The sequence below is a fragment of the Oncorhynchus mykiss genome, chromosome 9 (assembly GCF_057628025.1).
Source record: "Oncorhynchus mykiss isolate SJ-2025 chromosome 9, ASM5762802v1, whole genome shotgun sequence".
In the NCBI taxonomy this organism is placed as follows: domain Eukaryota; kingdom Metazoa; phylum Chordata; class Actinopteri; order Salmoniformes; family Salmonidae; genus Oncorhynchus; species Oncorhynchus mykiss.
Genome location: NC_143030.1, coordinates 28,688,113 through 28,701,734, shown reverse-complemented (window position 1 = coordinate 28,701,734; position 13,622 = coordinate 28,688,113). Strand labels below are relative to the sequence as shown.

The 13,622-nt window shown below is 43.2% G+C and overlaps 1 protein-coding gene across 1 annotated transcript; it reads right to left on the bottom strand.

Moving 5' to 3' along the window:
* Positions 1 to 1,050: 1,050 nt before the first annotated feature.
* Positions 1,051 to 13,478, bottom strand: LOC118936682 (receptor-type tyrosine-protein phosphatase eta). The gene is made up of 11 exons (XM_090183920.1): positions 11,571 to 13,478; positions 10,857 to 10,945; positions 9,861 to 10,485; positions 9,362 to 9,628; positions 5,005 to 5,262; positions 4,611 to 4,743; positions 4,057 to 4,199; positions 3,446 to 3,706; positions 2,026 to 2,298; positions 1,750 to 1,847; positions 1,051 to 1,382 (listed from the first exon to the last, which is right to left on the bottom strand). Exons 1-11 carry the CDS (start codon positions 11,599 to 11,601, stop codon positions 1,305 to 1,307), a joined length of 2,256 nt encoding a protein of 751 aa, XP_090040046.1. The 5' UTR covers positions 11,602 to 13,478; the 3' UTR covers positions 1,051 to 1,304.
* Positions 13,479 to 13,622: the final 144 nt, after the last annotated feature.

Below are 13,622 nucleotides of genomic sequence, written 5' to 3'. Positions count from 1 at the left end.
TATCCAGGAAACTGGCCCATAATGTTTCTAGTTTTTAGGAAATTGTGATGATAAAACACGTCTTTCATCATTGCTCATCCTCCAAACAAAAGTGTGTCATAATTACCGGTGAAAGGAGATGCTTTTGCAGGCTATAGTGGAGAACGTCTCGCAACAGGGGAGTTGCAACACATCTTCAAAGAGAGATTGTTCGGAAATGTCCAATTCCATTCATTTGGAATTGATGGTAATGGGATGTGGATCTTGACATAGGTCTAAAACATAATCTAACAACGTTAGATTTTGGAGTGGAATGTCCCTTTAACTAGCTAGCTAGTAGTACCCGTGCTTACATGCTGAGGTCAACAAGATAACTCATTAGATAGCCTTGGTTTTCACAGATATGAGAAGCCATTTAGCTCCCGAGCTATCTAGTTACTTTGAACAACTGCTGTGCTTCGTGGTTGGTTTCAGAGAATGGAAATGTTGGACAGGCATCGTCTCCGCTCACTAAGCACTTAGTTTTCACTTGTGTTTTTTAACTACTGGAATGGAGCAAAATGCTACATTGCTACATTTTAGTGCACCAATTAATTATTTTAGTGCACCAATTATTTTAGTGCACCAATGAATTACACGTTTGGGGCATTGCATCGTTGTACAATACAGTAGTTATCGATTGCTATTTGCTACAAATAGTCCAATAGTTATCCACTACCCCACGTAACATGGCCGACCAAGTTGTAAAAGAAAAACAAACAAACAGTATAGCGTCAAACAAGCAAAAATGTTTGAATCGAAAAACCAATCATCTTCAACATCAGGTGCCTTCTTGATTGAGCTGCACAGAGACTTACTAGAAAATACTTGTTTTACACTAGAAAAGCTAAGTTGATTACATAATGTAGTTTTAGCCACACCACAGTCAGATGGAGTACATTTTCATTGATTCATTTGACAATTGGTAAGAGACAATATGTTACTAAAAATGCATTTGCAAAGAAAACATGACATCTTGAAAACAAGGACAAGGAATTCAACACACATAGTGAGCTCCCAAAGTATTGGGACAGTATTTTTTTTTTGTTTTGGCTCTGTAATCCAGCACTTTGGATTTGAAATGATACAGTGACTACGAGGTTAAAGTAGATATGTACTCTGTACTCTTTAATTTGAGGGTATTTTCATTTATATCGGGTGAACCGTGCAGAAATTACAGCGCTTTTTGTATATAGTACCCCCATTTTAGGGGACCAAAAGTGTTGCGGCAAATTCCCTTAAATGTGTATTAAAGTAGTAGTATTTGGTCAAGCTTGTGTGAGATATTATGCCTCTCTCCAGTCCAGTTCCCAGAACACAATATCCATCTTCTTGTAGAACTCCTTGCGGAAATGCTCCTGCAACTGTAACAGAAATAAGGACAGACTCAGTTTTGTATGAGATGTGTTATAGGAAAACATCCATTTGATTTACTCTGCATAGTCTTTTTATTGTGTATGTGATGGGGAACACATATGACACTGAACTTCGGCAAGTTTTTTTCTATTTACTCTTACTAGCATCCCTGTCGCTGATTTTTTAAATTGTTTTTAATCAAAGATTGTTCTTGCAATGACCCTGATACAGTATGCGGTTGTCCCACCAATTCATTGTAAGTGGCTCTGGATAGGAGAGTCTGATAAAAATGACTACAATGTACATACGTAATGTGATTAAAAGGTTTGGTGATGAATGCCATGCGATTGGAGGATTTGATGATGATGACCTCACCTTTGACAGGACCTCTGTCTGTGTGCGGATGTCCTCGCAGTAGAGGGGTACGCTGGACGAACACTTCATGGTAATAGTCAGAACCCTCTTCTTAGCAACTGGCAGTGACAGACAGGCAGGCAGACAGAGAGAGAGAGAGAGTAGAGAGAGGAGAGAGAAAGGGCAATATAGAGATGTAGGGAGTTGAGACGTAAGGGAGTGATGATTAGCAAAAAACAAAGACAAACATAGTCACTATTATTATTACATTTGTAAACAAGATATTGTTTCATTTACTTGTCATCTGTGATACTGTGACCGGACTGCTTTCCTGGGTTCCCGCCTTCACTCGTACTTCGAAGTCGTAGTTGGTCCCAGCATGCAACCCATGAAATATATAGGTGGTGGCATTTTTCACAGTGACATTCTTTGTCAAATTCCAGAATTCAGTGGTGTATTTGACTAGGTACGTCAGTTCTACGCCTTGGGATGCCTTGGGGGCTCCCCATGACAGGGTGACATGACTCTCACTGAAGGAGTCGATTTTGGCTGGTTCCGGTTGGACAGGAACTGTGTGCACAAGGGTGAGAAAAATATTAACTAGACGTCAACATTAAAAAGTCAACATTTCTATCCCCTTGTCTTTTTTTATTCTACCAGTATATACACTTAGGTCCTGGATAGGAGTGTCTGCTAACAAGGGCCCCAAGGCCAGTGGTCTTGGTCTCCATAACATCAGAGATCCACTACCACATTCTAAAATAGGAATGGGGTTCTTTTCTGCACATGCATCTTTCTTTCGACGCAAAACCCACCACTGTGTGCATGGTCGAGGGAACTCTATTTTCACGTCATCTGACCATAGCACCAGTTCCAATCCAAGTACCAATGGCATTTAAGAAACTCCAAGCGTTTACATTTGTTGGATGACATGAAAATAGAGCTCTTCGGCCACGCACACCAGTGGTCGGTTTCGCGATGAAAGAAAGATGCATATGCAGAAAAGAAGAAAAAAAACACTCCTACTTTAATATGGTGGTGGATCTTTGATGTTATGGGGTTATTTTGCTTCCACTGGTCCTAGGGCCCTTGTTAAGGTCAATGGCATTAGCTTTACCCAGTTCTAGGACATTTTAGCCAAAAATTTTGGTCGCCTCTGCCAGGAGGCTGAAACCTGGCCTCGGGTGGTTCTTTCAGCAAGACAATAACCCCATGCACACATTAAAATCCACAAAGAAATTGTTAATTGACCACAAAATCAACGTTTTGCAATGACCATCTCAGTCTCCGGACCCATTGAAAACCTGTGGTTTTAATTGAAGAGGGCAGTCCATAGGCACATATGAAGGATATCAAGGATCTGGAAGGTTTCTGTATGGAGGAATGGTCTAAGATCCCTCCCACTGTGTTCTCCAATCTCATAAAACATTTTAGAAAAAGGCTCAGTGCCATAATCCTCACAAGATTAGCTATTGAAAACAGGTGGCAATAATTTTGGCCCCCATCTTTTAAAGAAAAAAATATATATTATTTGTAAAACAAAACAAAAAATAGTATGAAATAATATAATTTCGCCAAAATGTTGAGCATACATTATAGCTCAGTATTTGTACAGTCTTTTTTGCTCATCTTTATCAACGGTGCCAATCATTTTGGACTTGACTGTGTTCATCTATTCAAAGAGAGAGAGAGAAAGGGAGTTAAACTAATAACTCACAAGTGAAAACTGTTCTGCTCCTTGGTTGGCTCCTGAGATACCCATTCAGAGTGGTGACTGTCACTGTATATTTGGCTCCTGCCTTCAGTCCCGTGAAGGAGAGAGGACTGGCGTTTTGCTCCTTTTTTTCGACTTCCTGTTCCAAGGCGGTTAGATTGAGCTGAACGCTGAAAGTCTCGTAGTTGCCCGTGGGAGCTGTCCAGGTCACGTTGATGGTGTACGTAGCAGGGACCAACTCTAAGTCAGTAATGCCACCTGGACCTATGGGGTGAGAGGGAAGAGGGGAGGGTAGAGATTAATGTGAGACAAGGGGAAATACATTACAGTAACAAATTGAGCGCATCGGCTATTCCTACGATAATATACAGTTATTATACATCATTCACAAAGATACTATCCAACATACCAATCAAGCAACCCTTCAACAAATCAACCACCCAAACAACCAACCACTCAAACATCCAATCAATCAACTAATGCGTCATTATCCTGGGTAAAATTTCCCCTTGATACAGATCTAGGATCAGCTGCCCCTCCCCAAATCCTAACCTCAACCATTAGTTGTCTAGGGGCAACTTCTCCCAACACCATTATCATCTGTCCAAACTCACTGGTGAAGGCAATCACGGTGCTGGGCTCTCCTTTCACAAATGCGTCGGGCACCAGTGCTACCACGCTCAGCCAGAGCTTGGCGCCTGCCGGCAGTTTCGGCACCGTTAGACTTGTATTGTTCAGGTCTATGCTGTTCAGCGTCCTATAAATTAACAAGAAATAGCCTTGTGTCAATACTGTTCACACGCACTCTTGTCTTGTAGATCAGAGACTGTTCTCTGTTCCATATCGCTGGAGAATGGAGTGTGTTCTATTCATTACATTTCTATGTGAATTCCCAGGACATTTAATGCACTTGGTGCTTTCAAGACAACTGGGAAATTGGAAAAATAAATAATTCCAGTTGTTTTGAAAGTGGCAATTTCCTGATTGTTCTCAAGGTTCCCATGATCCCATGGGAAAAAAACATATGGGTCTTTTGTTTTATAAAAACATTAGCAGTAAATAGTTAAATGACATGTGTTTGGTTTGGGCTACGTGAACATTGATAGCCTGCATACTTGATAGCAGCCTACATACAGTACTTGTTACTGTTCTATGGTAGCCTACAAACTTGTTATTGACGTTTTCTTCATGCAAGACGTCCACTCTAAACCCAGAGATATTCCCTGCGGGCTGCTCCCATTGGAGGTAGACAGAGTCAGCAGTAGGATCAGACACGTTTAAGTTTGACACCTTTCCTGGCTCTGAAGGGGAAAGAAGAGATCGGTGTGTGTGTAATTTGCACTGGGTCATGTACAAATTTGAATGTCTGAAAATGATTTGGGGTGTGGTTGCATCCTAACCTTTCAATCATAATTACGTGTCAGATTCATTTTCTCAATGGAATGAAATTGACGTGGCACGCCTTATTTACTGTTTCCCCTATAGAAACTTCCCTCTAGGAAAACCAGTCAAACATTTGCAAAGGAAAAAACAACAACAAACAACAGTTTGCAGTAACTTACTGGTGTAGGAGGAGATGTTCAGTGGGTCTCCCTCAATGGACTCGTCCTCCACTTTGGCGTTGACATAAAATGTGTAGTACCCCCCCGGTATCAGGCCTTTCACCACAGCGCTCTCTGTGTGTGTGGTCATTTTCAGATGAGGTTGACCCCTCACCTGGATGTAGTAGAAGTCACGGTTACCCTCAGGAGCGGACCAGGACAGGGCGATGTTGGTTTCTGAGACCTTGGTGACGTTGAGGTATTTGATCACATCAGGCTCTGAGAGAGAATGAATGATCAGTAGTCAGCATAATCATCATCTCCACTGATATCGATGCCTTAACATTGTTATACCATTATAATAACCATCTACGCATAGTGCCATTAGAAAGTATTCATACCCCTAGACTTAATCCACATTTTGTTGTTACAGCCGGAACTCAAAATGTACTAAATGGATTTCTCTCACCCATCTACACAGAATGCCCCATAATGACAAAGTGAAAACAGGTTTTTTAGAAATGTTAGCAAATGTATTAAATTAAATACAGACATCTAATTTACATTAGTATACACAATACTCTGCTATGACTCTCCAAGTTGAGTTTAGGTGCATCCAATTTCCTTTGCTTATCCTCGAGATATCACTAGAACTTTATTGGAGTCCACCTGTGGCCAGTTCAAATGCTTGGACATGATTTAGAAAGTAACACCTGTCTACACTCATCGGGTCAGTTTATTAGGTACACCACCCTGTTCACAAAAAAATGAATCGCTCCTACAGACAGTGAGTCGTGTGGCCGTGGCTTGCTATATAAAGCAGGCAGAGGCATTCAGTTACTGTTCGATTGAACGTTAGAATGGGCAAAACAAGTGCCCCGAGTGACTGAGCGTGGTAAGATCTTCGGTGCCAAGCACCCCGGATCTAGTATCTCAGAAACAGCCGCCCTCCTGGGCTTTTCACGCAAGACATTGTCTAAGGTTTACCGAGAATGGTGCGACACAGAAAAAACATCCAGTCAGCGGCAGTCCTATGGGGGGCAAACAGCTTGATGATGAGAGGTCGAAGGAGAAGGGCGAAAATCATGCAAGCTAACAGGTTGGGCCACAAACAGACAAATAACAGTTCACAATTCATCTGTCCTTGTCACGGGTGGCCTATTGCAGCAGACGACCACACATGGCTTCCACTCCGATCAGCTAAAAACAAGAAGAAGTGGCTCCAGTGGGCACACGATCACCAACACTGGACTATTGAAGAGTGAAAAATATTGCCTGGTGCGACGAATCCCAGTTCCTGTTACGTCATGCTGATGGCAGACTCAGGATTTGGCGTAAGCAGCATGAGTCCATGGACCCATCCTGCCTGGTGGTACAGGATGGGTACAGGCTGGTGGCAGTGGTGTACTGGTGTGAGGAATGTTTTTCTGGGACAGGTTAGGTCCCTTGATACAAATTGAGAAACGATTGAACGCCACAGTGTATCTGAACATTGTTGCTGACCAAACCCAATGGAGGATCTTTGAGATGAGATGGACTGTTCGCAGCATGAATGTACCGCCGTCCAACCTGCAGCAACTGCGGGATGCCATTGCGTCAGCATGGACCAAAATCCCTGTGGAACATTTCTGACACCTTGTAGAATCCATGCCCTAAAGAATTCAGGCTGTTCTGGAAGCCAAGTGGGGGAAAGACCCAGTTCTAGATGGGTGTGCCTCAAACTCGCCAGTGAGTGTATAGAAGGTCCCACAGTTGACAGTGCATGTCAGAGCAGTAACTATACCATGAAGTCCAAGGAACTGTCCGTAGATCTCAGAGAAAGAATTGTGATGAGGCATATACAGTGCATTCAGAAAGTATTCAGACCCCTTCCCCTTTTCCACATTTTGTTACGTTACAGCCTTATTCTAAAATGGATATTAAAAAAAAAATCATCAATCTACACACAACACCCCATAATGACAAAGGGCCTTGGTCAGGGAGATGACCAAGAACCCGATGGTCAGTCTGACAGAGCTCTAATGTTCTTCTGTGGAGATGGGAGAACCTTCCAGAAGGACAAACATCTCTACAGCACTCCACCCATCAGGCCTTTATGGCAGTGGCCAGATGGAAGCCACTCCTCAGTAAAAGGCACACGACAGCCCACTTGGAGTTTGCCAAAAGGCACCAAAAGAACGTTCAGACCATGAGAAACAAGATTCTCTGGTCTGAGGAAACCAAGATTGAACTCTTTGGACAGAATGCCAGGCGTCACGTCTGGTGGAAACCTGGCACCATCCCTACGGTGAAGCCTGGTGGTGGCAGCACCATGCTGTGGGGATGTTTTTCAGCAACAGGGACTGGGAGACTAGTCAGGATCGAGGGAAATATTAACGGAGCGTACAGAGATCCTTGATGAAAACCTGCTCCAGAGCACTCAGGACCTCAGACTGGATCGAAGGTTCACCTTCCAACAGGACAACGACCCTAAGCACACAGTCAAGACAACGCAGGAGTGGCTTCGGGACGAGTCTCTGAATGTCATTGAATGGCCTAGCCTGAGCCTGGACTTGAACCCAATCGAACATCTCTGGAGAGACCTGAAAATAGTGCAGCAACGCTCCCCATCCAACCTGACAGAGCTTGAGAGGATCTGCAGAGAAGAATGGGAGAAACTCCCAAAATACAGGTGTGCCAAGCTTGTAACGTCACACCCAAGAAGACTCAAGGCTGTAATCGCTGCCAAAGGAGATTCAACAAAGTACTGAGTAAAGGATCTAAATACTTATGTAAATGTGATCACTTTTTTAAAAATACAAAAACAAAAAAATATTTTGCTTTGTCATTATGGGGTATCGTATGTAGATTGATGAGGGGAAAAACTATTTAAGGATGTAACGTAACAAAATGTGGAAAAGGTCTAGGTGTACGAATGCACTGTATCTGTAATTTCTAGAGTGTTGAAAGTTTCCAAGAGCACATGGTCTCCATCATTGGGAAATGGAAGAAATATGGAAGTACCCAGACTGCCTAGTGCTGGCCATCCGACCAAACTGAGCAAACGGGCAAGAAGGACCTTGGTCATGGAGGTGACCAAAAACCCAATGACCACTCTGACAGAACTACAGAGTTCCTTGGCTGAGATGGGGGAACCTGCCAGAAGGACAACAGTCTCTACAGTACTTCACCAGTCTGGGCTTTATGGTTGGGTGGCAAGAACAGAAGCTACTCCTTAGATCAGAGGTGGGCAGTCCTCGAGGGCCTGATTGGTGTCACAGTTTTGCCCCAACCCCAGCTAACACCCCTGACTCCAATAATCACCAAATCATGATCTTCAGTTTAGAATGCAATTTGATTAATCAGCTGTGTTTGCTAGGGATGGAGAAAAAGTGTGACACCAATCAGGCCCTCAAGGACTGGAGTTGCCCACCTCTGCCTTAGATAAAGGCATATGACAGCATGCATGGAGTTCGCAAAAATACATTTGAAAGACATTTGAAGGCAAAATATTCTGTGGTCTGGAGAAAACCAGTCTAACACCATCCCTACAGTGAAGCATGGTGGTGACAGCATCATGCTATGAGGGTGATTTTCAGCAGCAGGGCCTGGGAGACTGGTAAGGATAGAGGGAACAATGAATGGTGCCAAATACAGACAAATCCTTGATGAGAACCTGCTTCAGAGTGCTAACAACCCTAGGCTGGGGGCAACGATTTACATTCCAACATTGCAATGACCCCAAGCATACAGCCAAAGCAATGTGGCAATGGCTCCAGAACAAGAATGTGAAAGTCCTTGAGTGGCCCAGCCAATGCCCAGACTTGAATCCCATTGAAAATCTGTGGAAAGACTTGAAGATTGCTGTTCACCGCTACTCCCCATCTAAGATCTTGAGAAAATCTACAAGGAAGAATGGGAGAAAATCCCCAAATCCAGATGTGCAAAGCTGATACAGACCTACCCAAGACTGGTCAATGCTGTAATCGCTGCCAAAGGTGCTTCTACAAAGTATTAACTCAGGGTTGTGAATGCTTATGTAAATAAGATATTTCTGTATTTAATTTTCAATAAATGTGCAAACATTTCTAAAAACATATTTTCACTTTGTCATTATGGGGTATTGTGTGTAGATGGTTTAAATATATATTTTTCTCAACCATTTAGAATTCAGGCTGTATGTAACACAACCAAATGTGAAATTAGTCAAGGGGTATGAATACTTTCTGAAGGCACTGTACATGTAATTTCTATCTATCTAGCATCTACACTACTACAAGTTTTAGTAGTAGTTGTACAGTAGCAGTATTAGCAGTAATAGTGGTTGTAGCAGTAACAGCAGTTGTAGTGGCCCTATTCAACAGTGACATTTGATACTAGTGCTATTCCCCATACTCACTGGTGTAGAAGGAGACGTTCTGTGGGTTGAGGTCCCTTCCACACTTAATGGGGAACACCTGGACGTTGTACTGGGTGCCGGCGGTGAGGTTGGAAAGGTCGTAGGTCAAGTAAGTCCGGTTCAAGTTGCTGTGGTTTAGGGTCAGGTTGTAGTCAGAGGAGTTGACCTCCACCCTGTAGTCGCTGATGTCACCAGGCCCGCGGGTCCAATGCAGAGTCCCGCTGTGTAGGGTCTTGTTGGTCATGGTGGCGTTCCCGTAGAAACGGTCTACATACACAGGTGAGATGCGGTTGTTGATCGGGGTGGGTTGGGTGAGGGGGTAAGAGAAGGTGACAAAGACGGGGGAAAAGGATGCGAGTCAAATAGAAAACATATTAATATGATTACCAGTAAGTATTACACCCCCCAACATCAGCATCTCAATCTACTTCCCAGAAAGCCAACATCACACTAAATTAAAATTTTTTAAAAAGAAAAATAAATTAAACCCCCCCCCTACCTTCATAGCAGATATAGGGGGTAGGCTTTGAGCAGATTTGATCAAACCAAAGTCCAAAACTGTATAGGGCTATGCACTGGTTCTCATCTGTGTCCGTCTCATTCGTCCCACTGATGCCACCAGTAACTCCTGTAAAGAACGTTGGTCCCGTAGTCATTTCAGATGTCATCGTTGTCACCTCTGTTGCCATTGTTGTCCTCTCAGTTGTCTCTATCAGTTTCATCTTTGCCATGGCTTCCATCGCTGATAACGTTGTCATGTTTTCATCCTCTGGGAAAGGGCCATCTGTATCATTACCGTAACCAGTATCATTGTAGCTACCGGCAGCAGTAGGTGCCGGGGTAACATTGGTAGGCTTGCTCTCATTGGCGCAGGAACACCCACATTCATTGGGGAGGCTGGAGCCGTAGTTAACTTTCATCACATGGTCCATGGGCTTGGAGAGTACGGGGTGGCCAGGGTACCAGTTCTGGAAGGTGAGGGGGTCTCCGTTGGACCAGCTGGACCAGGGGTAGGAGTCATTGCGGATAGTCTTGCGGAGGCCGATCCAGTAACTAGAGTTTAGGTTCTGGACGAGTTGCAGGTTGTTGTCAGGGGTGAGACTCACCAGCTCTTTATAGCACACCTAACATGACAAAGTTATTATGAGTTATATCAGGGGTGGCTATTACTGGGTCCTGGAGGGCCAGAACGGGTGCAGGCTTTTGTTCCAGTCCAGCACTAATATTTGATATCATCATCGTCCTCAACCTAGTCACTGGTTTAACCAGGCATTTTAAAGCTAGGTTGGAGAAAAACCTGCACACACTTAGGGAGCCCCCAGAATAAAACATTTAAATAAAAGTTTTAATTGTTCAATCAGTATTGTTATAATTGTCATTATTGCAAATATATATGTAAAATCAGTATCTGTTTTTTTTGGTCCTCCAATAATCGGTATCGGCGTTGAAGAATCATAATCGGTCGACCTCTACTCTCTATATCTTTGTGTTCTACCTGGCAGTGGAGTCTGGCCTGTTCCCAGGTGGATGAGTTCGACTGGAGGAAGTACTGCCGCTCAGCTAAACAGCACACCACCAACACAGCTGGGAGAGAGGGAGAGAGAGAGAAACTCAAGATCATATTCAGCTAATGGGCATTTTCCTCTTCAGTATGCTGATCAATGACCCTATTCAGCCAAGGACCTATGGTTGAAACACATGTTAAAAAGTTATTTATTTTAGCTCCTAACATTCAGGCTTGTATTCATAAAACATCTCCAAATTGGAGTGCTGATCGAGGATCATTTTTGCCTTTTAGATCATAGACGCTTTATGAATACGGGTTATTGATTAGATGAGTAAACTGATGCCACCGGTGGTTCATATCAACACAACTGGGCGCCATTGGATGCCTTTTATTTATGGGATGTCTTTACATGACATTTTCATATGTCGGATCGCCACTCAAGGATGTTTTGGATACATTATTCGCCAAACAGAATATCTCTTATAAATGTCACTTGGCATTTTGAATAATTAAGCAACTCTCTCATTCTTGCGTCATTCTTTGTGGTTTAAAGCTGCCAAATACAATATTTGTTTCATAGATAGTACTCTGATCTACAATTGACTTACTGCTTGTTTCTTTACACCTTACAAGGTTCACCTTTAAAACATTAATTTACACATGAGAATGAATGCATTTGTCAAAAGCAGGACTTGAGCTCACCCCATAATAACAGATGTTGAATCCTGTCCATTCTTCAACAGATGGGATACAGACTTCTTCGTTCTGGGTACCTATTTGGATATTCACACTTGAATACATTTAAATCAGACAAGTAGCTGTTGAAATCCACAAAATGTATCCAACGTACAGATTTAAATCAGTATCACAAACCCTCTCAAGCAGAACAAAATCAAACCAACTGCGGGCACAGCATTTGATCTACTGAAATGTGCAGGCACCTTCTTCCTCACTCCCTATTTCTGAACATAAATTCCCCTATTGTGATGGTTAGGTCATTTAAGGGAAATGGGAATTTGAATATGGGTACACAGACTACATTCAGAATGGGAGGGTGGAGGGAGAAGACTCAGAGGGAGTACTATCGAAAAACATATGAAGAGCTCAAGAGAAACAAATGACATGGGATTAGGGCCAGGAGTTTTTTTCCAGAGACCTAACCTGGAAAAACATTGTGCCCTAGTTATTGTCTATGGCTATAACTGGTCAGGTTAAACTACTGTCCCCACATGGGATGTAATCATTAGTCCAAACAAGTTGCCCAAACAGAACATTTGCAAATAAAACAAGAGTTTCTATTGAATAAATTCAGATAGGTCCCTCCGCGTTCCGTTAAAAAAAACGTTTTTACAACAGAATCGGCTAAATGAATCGTGTCACAACAAGCTATGGTGCCATCACCACAGCTTCTCTCGAATCAACAACCACTCCAAAACAGATGTCAATCATCTAGATCTGTGTTTCTAAATGCTGGTCCCGCACATTTTTTCGCACTAGCATTTCACACCCACATTTCACACCCACAATCAGGTGTGTAGAGCAACAGGCAAAAAAATTATTTGCACACCTTTGGGTACCAAAGACCAGGATTAAGAAAAACTGATCTAGATAGAATACCGGTGAAAACTACACTCGGTTGCCAGTTTATTTGGTACACCACCCCATTCACAAAAATGGTTCGCTCCTACAGGCAGCAAGTCACATAGTCGTGACTTGCTATATGAAGCAGGCAGACAGGCATTCAGTTAGTGTTCGATTGAACGTTAGAATGGGCAAAACGAGTGACCTAAGCGACTGAGCGTGGTATGATCGTCGGTGCCTGGTGTGCCGGTTCTAGTATCTCAGAAACAGCCGGCCTCCTGGGATTTTCACAAACGGGTTTACCGAGAATGATGCGACAGCTCATTGATGAGAGGTCGAAGGAGAATGGCAAGCATTGCCACAAACAGGCAAATAACTGCGCAGTTCAAGACGGGTGTGCAGAACAGCATATCAGAACGCACAAGTCGTCAGCCCTTGTCTCGAATGGGCTATTGCAGTTGACCATACCGGGTTCCACTCCTTGGAGCTAAAACCAAGAAACGGCTCCAGTGGGCACGCGATCACAAACACTGGACAATTGAGTGGAAAAACGTTGCCTGGTCCAAACAAATCTCAGTTCCTGTTGCATCATGCTGATGGTAGTCATGATTTGGATTAAACTTGAGTCCATGGCCCCATCCTGCCTGGTATCAATGGTACAGGCTGGTGGCAGTGGTGTACTGGTGTAGGGAATGTGTTCCTGGGACATGTTAGGTCCCTTGATACTTCATGACCTGAAGAATTCAGGCTGTTCTGGAGCCAAAGGGGGGAGGGGGGGTTCTGGCCACAGTGTATATCCATCCCATTTAAGACTGGCTCCCTTAAGCAAATAAAATGGAAGTACAAAGACGTATTAGTTTCATGGATGCAAGACAGATACTTGGTTTTGCATTATTCCTCCAGACATGCAAAGCATTGGACAATGTATTCTTGGCTGATGTGTACACACAGCAGTGGATAAAAGGAATGGACAAGGGTTAGGTACATCTGAAATGCAAAGCTAGTTTACGACAGTACTAATGACGCTTGAAATTTGCCTTTGTTATCCAAGCCAAGCCGAGCAGTACTGTGCTGGTCTGGTTACACATCCACCATAGTTGCTGGAACCATGATGGAAGCAATGTGAAAAATAATATATTTGGGCCCAGCACAGTTCAGGTCCATATGATGGTA